This window comes from Netta rufina (genome assembly GCF_964035555.1).
Source record: "Netta rufina genome assembly, chromosome: 10".
Classification (NCBI taxonomy): Eukaryota; Metazoa; Chordata; class Aves; order Anseriformes; family Anatidae; genus Netta; species Netta rufina.
The window spans coordinates 20,080,127-20,093,769 of record NC_140133.1 but is presented as its reverse complement, the minus strand read 5'-3'; the positions used below and the strand labels follow the sequence as shown (position 1 = coordinate 20,093,769).

General features: G+C 39.1%; 1 protein-coding gene across 1 annotated transcript in view; it reads right to left on the bottom strand.

Moving 5' to 3' along the window:
• CHL1 (cell adhesion molecule L1 like) overlaps positions 1 to 13,643 on the bottom strand; it is a gene marked incomplete at both ends in the record, with an annotated part of 51,813 nt that overhangs the window by 17,730 nt on the left and 20,440 nt on the right. The window contains 9 exons of the mRNA XM_084292464.1: positions 417 to 487; positions 1,487 to 1,684; positions 1,894 to 1,995; positions 4,123 to 4,247; positions 5,281 to 5,446; positions 6,257 to 6,423; positions 7,175 to 7,286; positions 7,979 to 8,116; positions 8,553 to 8,684. Of these exons, the coding sequence (XP_084148590.1) occupies positions 417 to 487; positions 1,487 to 1,684; positions 1,894 to 1,995; positions 4,123 to 4,247; positions 5,281 to 5,446; positions 6,257 to 6,423; positions 7,175 to 7,286; positions 7,979 to 8,116; positions 8,553 to 8,684 (1,211 nt within the window). The remainder of the gene's footprint in view (positions 1 to 416; positions 488 to 1,486; positions 1,685 to 1,893; positions 1,996 to 4,122; positions 4,248 to 5,280; positions 5,447 to 6,256; positions 6,424 to 7,174; positions 7,287 to 7,978; positions 8,117 to 8,552; positions 8,685 to 13,643) is intronic.

Sequence of the window (13,643 nt, the reverse complement as noted above, 5' to 3'; positions counted from 1 at the left end):
AAGCACAGAAGAGGGGCATACTCTAGGTAATTTCTCAACGTACATACAGCACTTCTGTATTTCCTTACAGCCTGCAAAGTTTAGTTGGAAAAAGTTGCCTTTTGAAACAAAAAATGAATCTAGGGAAGGAAACCCAAACATTTAAGTCAATAATAATTTAACCTTCGACTGAAGTAGCATCAATGATCCTACCTACAGAATTTGCTAGTGTTTACTTAAAAGCATTAACTTTAATTAATAGGGAGAAGGGGAAATAAAGTCAAGGGAACCATTATTTCTCTCCCTCTCTCTCTCTTTTTAAAAATGTATTTGCATTAAAACAACATCCTGATAACTTTCGTGCTGCTCTAGGAACTGCTGCTTGAAGAGAGAACCTGTTCCCAATATTGTAGCATTGACAGACATGTTTGCATTACCTCCCATTTCATCACCATTTCATTTGGTTCAGAAGCTTCAACTCGGATGTTTTCTGGGTTCTTGTCTGGAGCTGAAACCACACAGGTAATAAGGTTAGTTTCCATATTTCTGTTTTTATTTGCATGTGTTATTTAAATAATAAACAAATATGTATTTATTAAATACATATTTGAAAACTTTTCTTGTTTCCGTATTACTGAGAGTGAAAAACACCTAAACAAAGAGTGCTCATGAGCTTAATTACTTGGATCAGCAAAAGCTGCTGTGAACAAAATGAGTTGTTTATGCAGTTTTGATTCCTAAGTGCCCTTGTTGGTTGGAGCCACCAGCTAACATGAAACTGTGACTTTTGGATTTCAAAGCACCAGATGTAGGGGGATTATTAGGAAGAGATTTTTCTCCCTGTGGGGATAGTAAACAGAAGGTATATCATTAGTGGGGCGCACACAGCTGAAAAGCTGAAGAAAGACCTGGAATTGAAGTGAAAGAGAAAAAAAAAAGAAAGAAAGAAAAATGCCAGGGAATGCAAATGCCAGGTTGAACAGTTGGCCTCTAAAATGACTTTCAGGGATACAGCATTTTCTGTTATGGTGAGAAATGCACTGTGAATGAACACTTTTGACAAGCTTATAGCTGCTGAAAGGCTCCCCATAAATCCTGAAAATTCTCACCAGCACCTGCATGTCCATAAATGGCTGCAACGAGCCTTAAAGGCACAAAATCAGCAGAGTTCAGAAAAGCTTTGTGTTACAGGTATGTGGGTAGGAAACACACTGCTAGCCATAGCAACAGAAATTCCTCATTTTGGCATCCCCAGACTGATGTCGGCAGCTGCAGGGGTGAATCCTCTCTTTGGCGAAGATACTTCCTTGGCATGCAGGATGGCTGGACTTGGCTTTGGTGTGTGCAGAGTGCTTCAGTGTCTCATCTCCTACCACACACATTGAGCAGAAAAAGTAGTACAAGCAACCTGACATCTTTATGCCCCTCAGAAGGAAAAGAGGGCAATGCTATTCCTGGTAAAGCACTAAAAATATTCATATAAAAAAAACTAGATGGCAGTGTTTACCAGCTGGAGGCGTTGCATAGCGCAGCGATGGTTTACTAGGCTGGCTCCTTCCAACAGCATTCACGGACACAACACGAAACTGGTAATTCATGTATGGGGCCAGGGTCAGAAGGGCTGTGGTGTCATTCCCAGGGACTTGGGTCAGCTCCTGCCACCTCCCCGGCTCCCACTGGCTCTCTTCATACTCTATAATGGACTCTGTGGAGGAGAGAAAACAAGGCAGAGGAAAACAGGCAGCACCCTTATGAACTGCTTATAAATAGCAGGATAGAAATGAACTTAGAGTAAATTAACTGTCATAGTAAAACCGATTAAGGACAGCTTTGAGCACGGTTTGTTTATTCTGACAGCCGTGATGTGTCATTATGCTAAATGATGTAAGGTGATGCTACCAAAATCCTTCATACCATTAACAGGGCTGTTATGGCTGGCCCCAGCCTTCCAAGACAGTCGAACACTTCGGTTTTGATGTTCTGAGAGCTGCAGATCTTCTGGTGGATCAGGAACATCTGAGACAACAAAGAGCTGTCAAGAGCGTGGCAATTATTCCTGTTTATTTGGCATTTTTGAAAAGACTGGAACAGCAAGCTCCAGTGAAGGCAGTTGTAAAACATCTTCTGATTTCAAAATGGACAGGATTAGGAAAGTAAGAATTTCTTTTAAAGAGCCTGGTTTGTTACAGAAAAATACACTGAGTCTTCTGATTCTGCTTTCTCCCCTATAAATGCAATATCCCTTCTACAAGTGTATTTCCATCTATTCTCATTAGCCTTGCTTGGAGCAACAGAGTTTTCTGTGCAAATCATCACTAGGATTTATATAATCACTAATAGATATTGACACTGCTCTCAGCAGAAAGTTATATTAGAATCACTTGGATTTACTGTGGTGCAAACCAGAGTGGTAGGAGGAGGCTTGGCTCTCACAGTTATTGAACCTGGCTTTTAGAGAAAGAGTGAAAGGATAATATTCATTATCACAGCCATGGGGATCTATATTAAAAGGAAACAACAAAATTCATTACTTGCCAGCTCAATTAGTGCTGTCCAGAGAATATATCAAGTTAGTTGTGTAGCTCGTGGTTGGTGTGATAACTGCACTGCACCTCTTGGGGACTAGCATGGGACTGCCAAAGCCTTGAGCACAGGATGACCGTGCTGATGCTCTGTACACACTAGAGCTTGCTTTTTATGTACGTGGTTGTCAATTTGAAATCTGATTATATTGGATTAGCCTGGTAATTGGATTGCATAAAATCTGTTGTAAAAGAACAATTTCTTATTGCAGGGGTCTGATGGTTACCCCTCATCCCTCCAAAGTTGCACACACTACTCCTCCTTAAACATGTAGTCTTGAACACAAAACTGCATTCACCAGGAAAACAATCTCAGAGCTTTTGCAGGAAAGCTTCCTGGGCATGAAGCTAGAGTTTCAAAATCTAAAAAATGTATGGATCAAGGAAATGAAATTACGCAACTCTTGATTGGTGTTTGACCTCCTTCTGCCCCAACATTCTAACTACATTTTGGTTGACAATGTCATTTCTTACAGGAAAAGCAGCTGGCTCAATGAATAACACTGTCCCTGTCATTGTGAAAGCAATTAGTAGGGACTATACAGAGTTTTTAAAATAACAATGTTGAGTTTTTTGTTTTATATATAAGGGAACATCAAAAAGTTTAAAAGATTATGTTTGTGTGCTACGGTATATGGTGCTATGATTTTTTATTTGAAGACAGTGATGGTATATCTTTGAGGTATCCATCCTGCTCTCTGTTTATTAACAGTAGAACAAATACCTAGAAGTATTTTAACAGAATACATCTTCTGTGCTCATTTGCCCATATTTTGATATCTCCATCTGTTCCATGTTTAGTTCTTTAGTCATCTCACAGGTCTTTCATTGCAAAAGCCTGAATTTTTTCATTTGGAAAATAACAGATACTGTTAATCCATCAAGACCTTTCTTATGTACAATAAACAAGAAAAAACAAGCACAAGAATGTTTTTCCCCTTCTGTAAATCAACTTTTTAAAAACGAACAAAATGCTTCATGAAATTTTCATAAGTAACATAACAGTTTACAAACATCTTGAGTTATATACTACTAAAGAACACAGTACCATAAATAATGTGCATAGCATCTACTTAATTTACTATTTACTGAAAAATACCATTCATTTAAAGTGTGAAAATATCCTGAAGGTCAGATTGTCTTAGCTCCTGTTAGCAATCACTGCCAGAAATAAACAAAAATATAAAACAAACAAACAAACCAACCCTGAAATTAAAACAACACAAAACTCTCAGCAAAATAGCATTCTAGTGATTGTCTGATGTCCTTAGGTAAGTGTTAGAGGCTGATGTTGCAAAGGACTGCACATCACTACACAAATTCATCTCCTTAATTTTGAGCAGCCTCTCAGGACAGAAGACTGGTGGTAAGGATGCTCAAAAGCAAGGTCAAGCTTCAGACTGTGGGTCAAATCCTTTCTCTGCTATGAATTTACCTTTTGCCACTGGGCAATAATTTATTACTGAGGTTTGGTAACTGAAATGGGTAAAAGAACTAATTAAACGAAAGTGCACACTCGATTGCACCAACCTGACTGCACACTAGGAAAGTATCCTCTTACCAAGAACAATTAACCGTGATTCCGCTACAACACTGTCTAGGGAAGTGCTAGCCACACACATATAAACTCCTTGATCCTCCAATGTCACACTTGAAATGAACAGTGTATCCATGTCCACAATTATCCTACAGGGCAAGAAAAAAGGCACATACAATTAAAAAAATATATAGAAAAATCTGTAAGATAAGCATATGTCTGACACTGTTCACTGAAAAACAGTTCTTGAATAAACTTGTTAAGGGAACATTTTGAATAACATAATTGCACGTTAGGCCTATTATTTGAAAATGCAATTGTAGTTGTATTATACACTGTGCTGTAGACTATTATTTGTATTTTGTAGCAATTTAGCCTCTATGGCTGGAAGTTGGCATGTCTTCTCTTGATCTGAAAAGAGCCACATTGATATGCATCAGCTGAGGGTTTGGCACATAGGGTTTTGGCACATCATTAATGAGGGAAATACACAGGCTTTGTGTATACATTTTTAAGAGGACTGAATAAAACGCAGCATTCCCAGCCCACCTGTGTCATGTCCTATGCACCAGGGGCAGTTGGCCTTAATGCAGGCCCATGGGTTCTGTCAGGGTGAAGACTGATCTGGTCTTTACCTGGTACTCTCTCCCCACCCTCTGTGGCCTCAGCAGGATCTTCTTCCATACCTCCTGCACTGCAGCGTTTAGAAAATAACCTTTCTGCTGTGACTAATTAATAAAGACATCCGTGTGCCCACTGTGGGACCTTTCATATGGAATAAAGTCTAGGCTCCATCCCATTAAAGGGACAAACAGGTATAAACACAGGAAAATACTAGTTAAATCCAAGTGGAGAAACAAAATCCCAGTTGACTACACGGAGTTTAGAGTTATATTTCTGGGTTAAACCAACATTTATGCAGCATTATACGATGACAGTGAAAGAGAGTAAACAAAAACAACAGTAATAATAATTTTCCAGTCACAGCTCAAAACTCATACAGATGCATATATATGTATGTAGACAAAATGCAGATCTAGTCATATATTGCATGAAGAATTCCTGCAGACATAAATTTGCATTTCAAGCTATTAAGTTTCATGTTTATTAATACTCATGTTCCAGCACTATACAGCATTATTTCAGCTGAGCTCAAGAAAACTCTTGTTCTTCTCTGCTTACCTGCTGTCTTGTGTGCTGTTGACTGGCAGCTGATCTCCATCTTTCCTCCAGGATAATTTGAAGCTGTTTTTCAAGTGTGAATCATACTCAGACTGACATTTCAACAAAATTGAATGTGATTTCAACACTCGGGGGTTCTTTGGAGTAATGACAATTTTTGTAGCATCTGGTGGATCACAGAAAACACTTTGATTAGGAGAGAGAAACTATTACATCAAATTTTCACCAAGCACTTCATATATAAAAATCAACCTCAGGAGCAATGATCATATCTTCACCTATCTATCTATCTGTCTCTATATACAAACATTTCAAGCGGAGGAGGTTGGTTTTGAAATGGAGATTTGACAGGATATAATTTTATATCTTGAAAATTTCTATTTTAGTTCAGTCCAAACCAACATATTCAAGAAACACAAGTGCACACAAACACACAAAGTCACAGGTGAAAATACTTGTTAGCAGACTGTTATGAAATGAATGATAAAAAAAAAAGCTTGAATATGATTTTTATGTCCAATTGCCATTTGAAATAGGCTTTGGCAATGACCCAAGAAAAATTACAAGCTTATTAAAGTCGAGTGAGAAAAAAATATTGCAATCAAGTTTGTTCTTTTAATTGACTCTAATCTAAATGCAGAAACAGATGAATAAGTAGGAAGAAAGCACTTGGCTTCACTTCTCTATACAGTGAAATACTGCTTTGTGAGAATTTTATTGTACATTTTCATGTTTATTATAATTGTAAAACTTACAAAGCAAAGAGGCTGGCCTGAAATAGAACACTTTTTTTTTTTTTTCTTGAGTTAGTTACAGCAAACTGAGAGTGCTTTTGAGGACTTTGCTAATTGAGTATTGAAGTTGTTCATTGTTTTTACTTTTTACTAAGTATCTATTTAAGTAAAAAAAAAAAAAAAAAAAAAAAGTAAATATAAAACCTTATCAAAGGTCTTTCTATTCATAAGTGAAACTTTACCTCTTATATCCAGATTCGCTGTGATTGCTCTTTTTCCAACCGAGTTTGAAGCCCAGCAAGCATATGATCCTGAGTCGTCTTTCTTTGTTTCTTTGATCTCTAGGGTGCCATTTTTATTTAATTCATAGCGTAATGCTGAGAGTGTCTCTACGCTATCATCCTTAGTCCTAAAGAGGATAATAGTTATGGCTTATTTCTGGGGTTGTAGAAACTATTATTTCACAGAAACATAGAATGGCTCGGGTTGGGAGGGACCTTAAAGATCATCTAGTTCCAACCCTCCTGCCATACATTTTCATATTCCATGGTTTACAGATAGTTCAGGGGACTCAGGAGTCTGGGGTCAGCAAGTCACTTTACTTACATGCAGGCAAATCATAAAGGGACATAAGCTTTCTGCAAACCTGAAATACATTGACAGTGTCTACCAAGATCTTTAAACTACTCTGGCTGAGTCTTTAATCCATAGCTGTCATGTGCAATTTTATTGCACCTGTCAGGTGCTATGGCAATCCAGTGATTTCCAACTACATGGAACCATTTCCAGGTGAACGTGTTCTGTAAGTCATTGCCTTTCAACCCCAGCAATGTGTCCAAACTTTAAAAATTACCAATGTTAAACTAACACTGATGAAGTTGCAGCAGGATTTGGCTACATAAGGCATGGTTCTGCTTAATGAATATCCCAACACCTCTTCACGCAGGTATTGAGGACTTTCATTAACTGTTTTTCCACCCCCTCTTTAAATCAACGTGGCAAGGTTCTTGAGGAAAAGTATATTGATTAAAAAATATACATATATTAAACACATTTTTGTTACAAACTGCAAATTTTAATTCCACAACATGAGCACATGAGTGTTTGGGAAGCCTGTTTGAACCTGTTTCATGTGAAGAAGTGAGTTCTCAGTAACTTACCATCTAATATCTGCTGCAGGCGAGGCAAAAAATTCACAGTGCAGGAAGGCACTGTAACCCACAACTGTGGCATAGTTTTCACCATCTGAGGTCAGTATTAAGGGAGCAATATCTGCAGAACAGAATGCAAAACAAGCAGCACTGAACTTCAGAACTGGGAATATAAATACAGTCCCTGCATCATACCCTTTTCCCACCATACAAAGGCCAAAGGCTTGGCCACTTAGCAGGAATTTCACTGCCTTTTTGCTCTGCACTGAGCAACTGAGTTCCCATAAGCCTCAATGACAAAGATAACAGTGGTTGACTGCTGGACATGTCAGACCATGAAAGCTCAACTCCAAGACAAAAAACAGACTAGTTTTGCTTCCTCTAGAGACTTCTCTTATTAAATAAATTCCCATGACTATCTGTCTTCAAAGAAGAGGCTCAGTATCACAACTGAAATTAAAGATTAACAATACACAGTACACTTAATTTAAAAACACAGTCGTGGCCACAATCTAGTCCACAGTGATCTTAATACATTTGAATTCCAAAGATTTTGAGCCCCAAACAACTATATTGTTAAAATAAGAAGTATATAAAAGCTCATGACCACTCAAGCTAAGTGTATAATGTTGCCCATGATAAGGCTTGTTGCACTAGTTTGGACAACGTATTTCTTAAAATCCAGGGCCAATGCAACAGAACAGAGACCTGGTTAATAATCCCACAACTATTCTGAAGACTTAAGAGGTATCAAAATGGGAAGCTTTAGTTACATTTTTCTTGATAAACTTGAAGAGTTGGGAGACTACTCACTGAGGACATTCACATTGGCGCTAGCAAGGATGGTACCATGCTTGTTGCTGGCCTCGCACTGGTACACGGCACTGTCCTGAAGCTGAAGGTTGGTGAGGCTGATCTCTCTGGCAGAGATTCTCCCTCTGAAGGTCCTACCTGAAAAGAGCCAGACTTTGTCAATGTTCAGTTCAAACCAAACCAAACCGTATATAAAGTTTCAAAACAGTAGTGATAACACCAACACACCAGGAAGCAGGGCCTGTGCTCCCCAGACTCCAACGAGTCTTTCGTGCTAATTCTGAAGCAGTAAGACCAAGAGACCTCAAAAGCACAAGTACCACCCCATATCCCAAACAGATGGGAGCAGTACAGGGTTACGTACTCACAGCCACTCTACACCTGCACCTCTTTCACCTCCCTTCAAGTTCATGTTTAAATAGAAGCCTTATTAATTAAATATGAAAATATGCTTAAACAGATGTCACACAAGACATTATTTAGTGCATTAGGCTTTTTGTGCATTCCAGGGGCACAACACAGACACGTCCTATCCAGCCACCTCCTAAAGAAGGCTGTAGGACCTTGTACTTACTGTCAATGGGCATCCCGTTAAGTTTCCATTGAATGGTTGGCTCTGGGTTGCCAATCGCCTCGCACAGCAGCACAAGGTTTGTTCCTACGCTGTAAACACCACCTTCTGGCTCCTTAATCCACCGAGGAGGCTCTGTAGAGAGGGGACATGGCAGGTAGCAGGTGACACAGGACAAGTCTGACTGCTATTACCGTAGTTCTCCAGGAGATGGCAAACGCTACCAGCAGTAGCCACCAGCTCCTAGCAGCCGTTTGTGCAACCGGAGCGTACTTCATGCAAACCAATGCTACAAAAGGTAAAATTACCATTAGTATACATCAGTTTCTGTCCTTCAGGCTTTGTAAAATGCAAATGTCAGAGGGAAGAGTGTAGGATATGGGCAGTGTTTACCGAAGTGGAAAACAAATGCAGAGAAGATGAGAGGTGAGGCTGGGGAGGGAGGTAAACTTAATGGTGTCAGGATTTTCACAAGGACCCTCAAACATAAGGCTGTGGTCTCTGAAATGACGTGAGACTATTTCAGCTACTCAAACAAGATGCAAATAACCATTCAGCTCGAATACTCAGTAGACATGAGCAAATGGCTTGCATCGGCTTGCCCAGGAGCAGCCAGAGGGCAGAGCATGATGATGCAGAGGCGATGCTGAGCACCTCCATCTGCTCATCTGTGGGTGCTGAGGAAACACATTGTGCTTTTCAATATCCCGCTTTTCCACCCTATATTCATCTCCGATGCTGATCCATAACATATTTAGATATGATGAGACATTTTCTGACCACTGATTGAGGACCAGTCCTGAAGAGTCCCCCACAGGGTGGTGGTAGAGGAGCAGCATTTTCCTGCTGCATTCTCTTTCCCCAGCACTGGCAGCTAAACCAGAGCATCCCCTGAGCATCAGCTACCCAGAACTCATTGGAAAAACAAACAAACAAAAAAACACAACAACTGTAAGGGAGGGAAGGAACAGAGAGGAAAAATAAATCATTAATCTCGTGACAGCTTTCTGATATCTACAGACCAAATTTAGATCCCTGAGCCTGCATACATTTCAGAGGGCGTCCTTAATAAATAAATAAATAAATAAATGGTATTTGTCATTACCTCTCCCTGAGAAACTACAAACTTCCACATTTTAGTTCCAGACCTGTCACTACCTCTTTTGCCTGCCCTAAGCAGATCACTGGATCCCTTCTTCCCTATTTGAAAAAGATGAGCTAATGTGTGGGATACATGAGGATTCATTAGTTAATGCTCATAATACGCTTTGAAGATTAACAGAGCTGTTGCTTGGTAATACATCTCCAGATGTTATCTGTGTGATATATTAAAACAAAACGTCATAGCTCACACAGATATATTAAAAAATACCTCTGATGTGTGATAAACAAGAGCTTCTACACAAACTCCACTATTTCCACAGTAGAGAACCCATGTAGAGGCATTGACTAGCAACAGCTAAAGAATGAACTAAATGTAAGACACCAAAGCTTATCAAAAATTATAACATTATAACATAGCATTTCATTCACAGAACAGATTCCTTCTACTGCCTGCCTCGCTGCAGAGCTGTTTGCCCTCCTGTAGTGCAGCATGTAACATGATCATACTTGCTATGCTTCCTTTTATTTGACTCCAGGAAAAACCTGCATGCAGCAGAACATTTTGGGTTTGCAGATCTCTCTTTTTCTCTCATACATTATGCATACATCAGAGAAAGACAGGTCAAAGGCATGGAAGTGAAAAGGTTTATAACAATCCTAATGAATTTTTTCCCCCAACTACGTCTGCCACAAGCACCATATTTGAGACAGGATGTTTTGGAGGAGGTGAGACACTAAGGAAAACCTGGATACAAGCTACACTATAGAGCCCTTCCTATTTTAATTTGTGCATATACTTTTGAAAGTGAGCTGCAGATATATTACACTGCTGCCTTCCTTTTTCAGTATGGGAATTGCTGTGGTTGCCCCAAGGAAGTGATGCAGCTGTGAAGCTTCAGTCAATGAGATTTTGTCAAGTATGAAATGTAATTTCACAGAAAGACTGAAGAACCTCTCTTCTTTGTGGCAGATATGCTATAGTGCTTATAAGTATATAAAATGTAAGAATAAAAAAAATATACACATACAGTCTAGCAACCACAAAAACTTGTGGTTGGACAGACAAATCTGCCATTAATCTGCACAAGCAAAGTGGTATAGCTTATGTTTCACTGCATAATGCATTCTTCTAGGTAAGAGTTATAGATGTGGTCAGCCCAATCAAGAGATTTATGTCATTATGGGAACGTAATGAGAGGTCTGAAAACAAAAGGGATCTAAAATGGTCATCTAGTCCATACTTCTGCAACAACACAAGATCACCTACACCTAGAGCATTCCTGATGGATACAAATCTCTACAGCCTCCTGTGCTGTCTACAGTAGTACTATCCTTTTCCCCATAACTAGAACAGACGTAACGTTAACCAAATCCACTTCATTGTAGTTTAGATCTATAGTATTATGCCCAGGGGAGAAAGAGAATATTGTGTTACTGTGAAGAAACTTTTGTACATTTGAAGGCTGTTATATGAACCCCAGATTCATTCTTTCCTAAATTAAACATATCTATCCATTTATTCTCAAAGGCCACATTTTTGAAATCTTGACTACCCTTACTGGCTTTTCTGTATTGTCTTGAATAAATTCCATCCTCGATGTGAAACTGGATGTTACGTGAGGCCTTATCAGTTCTCAGTAGTCTTCTTTCACAAACAATGCTTTTCTTTAACCTTTCCAGGATGATTTTTCTTTTTCTGCAAGGACAGTATTTCTGAGCAGAGTTCAGCTTATGATCCAATACATCCTCCAGACCAGTCTAACCAGACATTTTCCATCCTGTGTTTATGAAGCCAATTAGTGCTGCCTGATGAGAATTTGCATTTGTGCTTACTGAAGCCCATCCGTTTCATTCCAGACCATTTTCCAAATTTGTCAGGATCATTTCAAATTCTCTCCTATCTTCCCATGGGCGGACAATCCATCCCACTTTGGGGTTATCATCTGCAGATTCAGATACAGCTATCACCTTTCCCAGTGAAAGGCTGAGAACTACAGCTTGAGTCTCATTAAAATGACTGGGCATGTATGTACATCACACTAGTTTTATTTATTTTCCTCTAACTCAGTAATGAAAGTAGCTGCAAAGGCCCTTAGGTATTCCATCATTACTATAATTAATCATTATATTGCAATTATTTCTATTAAACACAGCCCAGAAGCCTCAGTTAAGATCGAGGTACCATTAGAACAGGCACTATGATAGTGACAAGATGTTGAGGTTGTATATACATTTTCTATTAGGCTTAGGGGATTATACACAATAACCAAATAAACAAACATTTTAGATCTAAACAATTTGAGAGCTTGTTTTGCTTTTTTTTTTTTTTTTTTTAATAGTTTATTCTCTCCCTCTAATAACAATAATAGCCTTTTTGTGCCTCTTCCAGTGTTCCAGGCTACATCTTTCCTCGCAGAGAGAGATTAAAATGTTCAAGCAGTCAAGCAATTTGCTGGCTGAATATTTTCAGATACTGGGTAATAATTGCCTGAATCTTTGCCTTCAGAGTACTGTAGGATTAGTAAGTGGGCTGCATGAAAATATCATAATTTCAGGCTGTTATTTAGAAGGCTGGGGTGTTGCTTTGAGATCCTCAAATACCAGAAAGAAGAACAGAAAAAAGTGAAATAGTGCAGGAACAATAACCAAGTCCTCATTTCTACTCCAGCACTAAATGGAGAATAGTTCATGGTTAAAGACTGAGATTTTTTTCCTTTCATATTTAAATTTTCTTCTCCCTGCACACATCTTTTGAGAAGTGCCTATCAGGCATAAGGATGTCATATGTCAGCATAACTTCCCTGAAACCAACTGAAATTAATGCTCACTTCCACCAGCTCAATACCTGCCCTTGAGTGTGCACACAAGAGTCACTACAAGAATGATGAACATACCCATCTCTACTGAATGTTAATGACATTTTCTGGTTCAAAATTATAGAAAAAGATGGTATTTTTTGCTCACTTTCAGCAAGATAACATGCATGTGATGACCTAGTAGGACGAATTCCTGTTACTGACAGCATCCTACATTAGTTACACAAATGGAAAATTAATTTAATAGGAATTGCATAAACGTTCTTTATATTGCAATTGTTAGAGTCATTTTCTTTACTTCTTTCTTTTTTAAAATAATTGTTTGTTAATGAGTAGGAATAACAATTTGCCCGGAAGCCTTCCTCCCTCTAGAGACTGGGGGAGAAGAGGGGTCAATAATCTGAACTGCTTAATTAATGTTATTTCCCTGGTATTTTGGTATTTGCAGCTCCTGCAATTTCTTTGAAGAATTCAATTTTTACAGGCGAGAAAATCATAGCCAGATTGTTAAAATATTCAGCTAGAGCAGAGATGCTCCAAACCATCTGGAATGATTTCTAGGAGTCAGCACTTCCCCTCCATTGCAGCTGAAAACTTGCCATGCCCTGGTATCCCCCTCTGCCTCACTTCCAGGAAGGGAAAGAAGGCTATGACACACCAGGCTGTGTCAAGTGAAAGGGGAGAATTCTTCACAAAGGGAGAGAAAAGGCTCTTCCACAGCTAACGAGTAAATAAAAAGCAGATAGCTGAAAGCACGTGTCCTCCCGCCATGACTTCTTGTGACTAAAGAGTGAGAAAAAGCACAGATTAAAATGAAGCGGTTGACAGACCCTGGCAGTTTAATATTGGTTTTGTTTTGTTTTGTTTTGTTTTGTTTTTTAACTCTGCAGAGCAGAGGCTGAAGAATTTTTTCATCAGCAAAGAGAAAATGCTTTCACCACATTTTTCAGCTGTGCTTCAGAATTCTTGTTTGCAGCTATTTATGGGGGGCATTACTGAAAGATTCATGGTGGCAGTAATACTTCTGCAGGGCTCACTTGTCCCTGTTAAATCTCACTCAAGCTTTGCTTTGCTCCTATGAAAGGAAGTGACGGAGAGCAGCATCCACACCTGCATTGTATGAAATGTCTGGGGAGCAAGGGAACAGCAGGTGGAAGAAGGAGGGAGAATAGGC